The sequence below is a fragment of the Triticum dicoccoides genome, chromosome 4A (genome assembly GCF_002162155.2).
Source record: "Triticum dicoccoides isolate Atlit2015 ecotype Zavitan chromosome 4A, WEW_v2.0, whole genome shotgun sequence".
NCBI classification, from domain to species: Eukaryota; Viridiplantae; Streptophyta; class Magnoliopsida; order Poales; family Poaceae; genus Triticum; species Triticum dicoccoides.
The window spans coordinates 715,369,155-715,373,625 of NC_041386.1; the positions used below are offsets into that span (position 1 = coordinate 715,369,155).

The 4,471-nt window shown below is 37.8% G+C and overlaps 1 protein-coding gene and 1 long non-coding RNA gene across 7 annotated transcripts in view; one reads left to right on the forward strand and one right to left on the reverse strand.

The window, feature by feature from the left end:
- LOC119289848 overlaps nucleotides 1-1,358 on the forward strand; it is a 1,799-nt gene extending 441 nt beyond the window's left edge. The window contains exon 2 of the long non-coding RNA XR_005141627.1: nucleotides 1,063-1,358. This is a non-coding gene — a long non-coding RNA (uncharacterized LOC119289848). The remainder of the gene's footprint in view (nucleotides 1-1,062) is intronic.
- Nucleotides 1,359-2,116: 758 nt separating this feature from the next.
- Nucleotides 2,117-4,471, reverse strand: part of LOC119288104 — an 8,099-nt gene continuing 5,744 nt past the window's right edge. For all 6 annotated transcript variants that reach the window (XM_037567723.1, XM_037567725.1, XM_037567724.1 and 3 more), the window contains 3 exons: nucleotides 2,906-2,962; nucleotides 2,682-2,794; nucleotides 2,117-2,597 (listed from right to left, as the gene is read on the reverse strand). In XM_037567723.1, the coding sequence (XP_037423620.1) occupies nucleotides 2,420-2,597; nucleotides 2,682-2,794; nucleotides 2,906-2,962 (348 nt within the window). In that variant the 3' untranslated portion in view covers nucleotides 2,117-2,419. The remainder of the gene's footprint in view (nucleotides 2,598-2,681; nucleotides 2,795-2,905; nucleotides 2,963-4,471) is intronic.

Consider the following 4,471-nt stretch of genomic DNA (forward strand, 5'->3'; position numbering starts at 1 on the left):
CGCTTCTGATGGTAAGTGATCTTGTTTGATCCCTGTGAGTGTGATTCTGCTGGCGGTTTGTTATGTGGTTAATAGTGGTGATAGGTGTTTGATTTCCACTGATAGGTGCTCTCTAACTTGATTCGTCTGGCTCGTTTCATGTAGATGTATGCCCAGATGCTCAAATCAAACATCCTGAAAATTTAACTGCAATCCCCTGGTCCTTGGTTGTCTTTGTCTGCTAGCATTGTGGAACCTTTCATTTTGTGTTTGTCTTTGTTGGGTCTGCTAGCATTTTTAAACCTTTCATTTTGGGTTGTCTTTGTTGGGTATGTATTGCTTCCATTTTACCATTTGAAGACTAAATGGAAATGACTGAAACTTAAGTGTATTCAGCGTTCTAAAACCTATGTGTTTTTATTGGCAATTCAGTGTAATTTACAGAATTTTAAACTATGATTACAGTGTATTTTTCAGTGTAATTACAGTGGGAATTTAAGCGGAATTTCTGAGTTTTTGCACTGTATTTTTGCAGTCAAACTGAATTGTGATTCACTGATTATTTACAGTGTAAGTACAGTATTTTTTTGGTGTAATTACACTGGAATCTAAGTGTATTTCCTGTGGGCATTTTCAGTGGAATCACAGTGCTTTTATATTGTAATTACCCTGGAATTTTAAGTGTGGTTACAGTGGGTATTTCATAATAATCGCAGTGTCATTTCAGTGAATTTTTTTGTTGGATGCATTCATTTTAAAACAAACTGACCAGTTCTTCAGCAGGGTAATCACACTATTGCTTGATTTCTACACTCTTCTTCTTATAAGAATCTTTCTTGTGCACAGAATTTTCTAGTATGTATTTTCAGCAGCTTGTTTTCTGTAATTTTCTACTGCTTGGTTCTTGTAGTTTCAGTCATTTCAGTTTGAGCCTTTCAGCTACAGTAATTATAGTGCTTTAGAAACGCTTTTATTTGCCAGTGTACATGCTATGCCCCTGGTGCTTTCAAACAAACTGGCCAGTTTTGTGCTTGTGGAATAGAAAATTTATGTGGTCTGTGCATTGTCTCTGTGATTTGGCAGGTGCATCAGAGGTGAAATTCACTAGGCATGGGAAGATGAGTTGAAAATCAAGCTACTATTAACATATCAGGTGCTTAGATATGTGTGCATTTTCCAGTATGTTATTTGCAGTCAATTTGGACTGATTATACTGTATTTTTTAAGTGTAATTACAAGTGTTTTTTAATTGTAATTACAAGTGTTTTCTAATTGTAATTACACTGGAATTTTCTGTGTAATTACAGAAGGGATTTCAGTGCATGTTCAAAGTAATCACAGTGTATGTTACAGTGAATTACAGTGCGTTTCCAGTGTAATTAATGTGGGCATTCAAGTGGAGTTTACATAGTTATTACACTGTATTTACAGTGTTTTTTCAGTTTTACACATCCGTAGGATTTGTTCGCTGACATACAGGAAAAGGGAAAACATGTGTCCCCTATCTACTTGTGAGAAATTTGAATGAATCCCATTTGCATTTCAGTCGAATGCTGAATAGACAGACCCTTTTTAAATCCTAACAGATTTACAAAAAATGTCATGTGCATAAAAATTATTGGAAGACAAACCACTCAAAACTTTGTGCTTGGACGCTGCTCCCCCCCCCCTCTCTCTCTCTCTCTCTCTCTCTCTCTCTCTCTCTCTCTCTCTGGGAAGCTTCGGTTTTTTTTCTTGTGTTTTGGGCAATGCTGGATGAGAAAGAAGGTGGTTTTGGATACTCGCTGTCCTATTTGCATGAGACTTCAGTGTGCAGGTCCTCAGGCAGTGCTGGATGAGGAAGAAATGGTCCTGATGCTATGGGAATCGTGGAATGCAAGAAATAAAGTCTTAATCTGATCAATGATTGGCAGCCTACGTAAAGAGATGAGAAGGAAGATTGGCTCATCCTGGACGGAGCCGGCGATTTAGCTGAGCTGGTTGAGTATTGAATGGCACCGTTCCAGAATTAAAACAAAAAAAAAAACTTCCAACAGCTTTTTCTACATAACGCCTTCTTGTCACTGCAGCCATAACCCACATACCCCATAAGAATAGTCAACAACAAGGGCAGAATTTTGTTGAGTTTCTGAGAAGATAACGCACAGAAATAGTGTCAAAATTAACATAGCAAATAACTACCGCGTAATTCCTGGTTACAACAGCTCAACACTTCTCAAAACAATCTCCTCTTCCAGGATGATATGAAGGTAAGACTAATACTTGTGCGAGGGGAGGTGGACAAAATTGATGGGGTTTACAGCAAGAAGTAGACTTATCAAAACAATCTCCTCTTCCAGTATGATGAAGCTAAGACTAGTACTTTGCGAGGGGAGGTGGACAAAATTGTTGATGGGTTTACAGCGAGAAGTAGGCACTGTAACGATACAGAAAGAGTCCACTAGTTAAGAAGGATAATGTCCTCCTCGAGGATCTTGGGCAGCTTAAAGAAGCGACCTCGCTGAGCTTTGATTTGCTTTTGTATAAGCTTCGCCTCATGTAGATACATCTCAAGCTTGTCGTCCAGGAAGATGGCTTCTTCAGACCTTTGCCTTCGCAGAATCAGCATCTTGATAAGTCTGTGACATAGTATATAAAGTATGAATCAAAGTGAGAGGTGCATTAGCTTGAGTTATAGATGGTGGAATCAGCTGAAAACAGACCTTCTGCGTATCTGAGCTGTCTTGTTGTAGATTGTCACTAGTCCCTTGTTCTTTAGATAAACATCAGGTGCCTCATCCTCCAGAAAATCTGGCATCTCATAATCATCTAACTCCTAAAGAAAATTAAAACATCACATGAATAACAAGTTAAATGCCTTAATAAAAGGCGCAATTGAAACTGCTGGTATAAGAACTGCACCAATTAGTTCAAAAAGGAAACTTACGTCGTCCTTTACTCTCCCATAGATGTAGCGTTTCACAGCAAGGTCAGCCTCCTGAGCCTAAACAAGAATTTCATAAGCTTATCACAAACTTTTCATTTACAACTCTAATGCAAATTATAATGTACAATCCAGGATTCAAGAGCTTAATGTATAATCCAGCAGATTGCAGAATAGTTAAACTTGAAGGTTTATGTATGAAGAATTGAAGTCAGTATAATATAAACCATCTATGCAAATTCTAAAAATAATAGGATAACCTTAAGAAGATTTGTAACTACACATTTCTTCTTGAATCAACTGTCTTGGTAAGGAAATTGATGAAAATGTGAACCTCAGGAATACGTGTGAGTAATACTTCTGCAACCAAATTTCACACATAGTTGTTTGTTTGTATCTCCAATTAAAAACAGTTCAACTGAAGTGCAAAACATATACAAAATATGAAAGGAAGCACCCAAATATTCAGACCAGTAAGCCAGCAAGGATCAAGTGCCAATCACTACCCTCTATAATGACATGTCATGGAAGTTAGGAACAATCCTGCCATCATTACCAGGAGTTCAGGAAAGGCAAGATGAGCATTAAGGAAAACCATGCCTCTGAAGAAAAGAGCGGCATCCTAATTAGTCATTTGGAACCACATTCCCAATATCATGAAGAACCAGTTGTGTCTTAACTCTTGATACAAAGAGAAAACAAGATGGTCAAGAACAACCAGGGAGGGGGGGCGGGTCAACTGTAACTTAGTTAAGCAAAAAGATCATGTCTACAAAACTATAAAATCACTCACTCTACATATACATTCTTAGTTCCAACAATATGTAGCACAAGGTGAAAATGGATATTTCATATCAGGAAAGTAAATCATTTATCTGGCAATGAGCAACATCTGCTCCCTAACATCAGATAAAACAATAGTGGATGATAAACTCTTGAAGTGACATTAAGATAACAGGTACAATAAGTACATACAAATAAATTTCTAAGCGAAATTCTTAATAGTTCTGATTAGCGATAACTCTGTATTAAGATCACGAGTTTAATGAATATAAAGACTTGATGCGACACATGACACACCAGAACTAAGATGTCATACAAACATGACACACCAGAACTAAATGAGCATGTTTTCAACATTTCTAGAGTTTATAGCCAGACCAGTCACTTGAACTGGATCTCAATACATTCATGGCTTATCCCTCATCTCCCTTACCTTAGTGTTGAATACATTAGGTTCAAGGTCAGACTCTGAACTAAGTTTATATAGTGCATAATGATTCAGAACTACACAATTGCTGTTTCGCAATGTACTGGTTAAATATTGTTACTTAGTTGTACAGGCCAGGAAAAATTGATGCAACAAACAAAGAACACCATTAGGTACAACAATAGGCTAAAAATTATAGTCTCCTTTTGTTACCAAAGGAGCAATACACAGACGTTTCAGACTGCACAACTTGATAACCGTACCACTAATCAAGGGAAGGCCTGGCATGGGGGGTTCGAACCCTAGATCAGGGAGGGGGGAGGCGCTGATCAAGGGTAACACCCTGGGGATTCGAAACC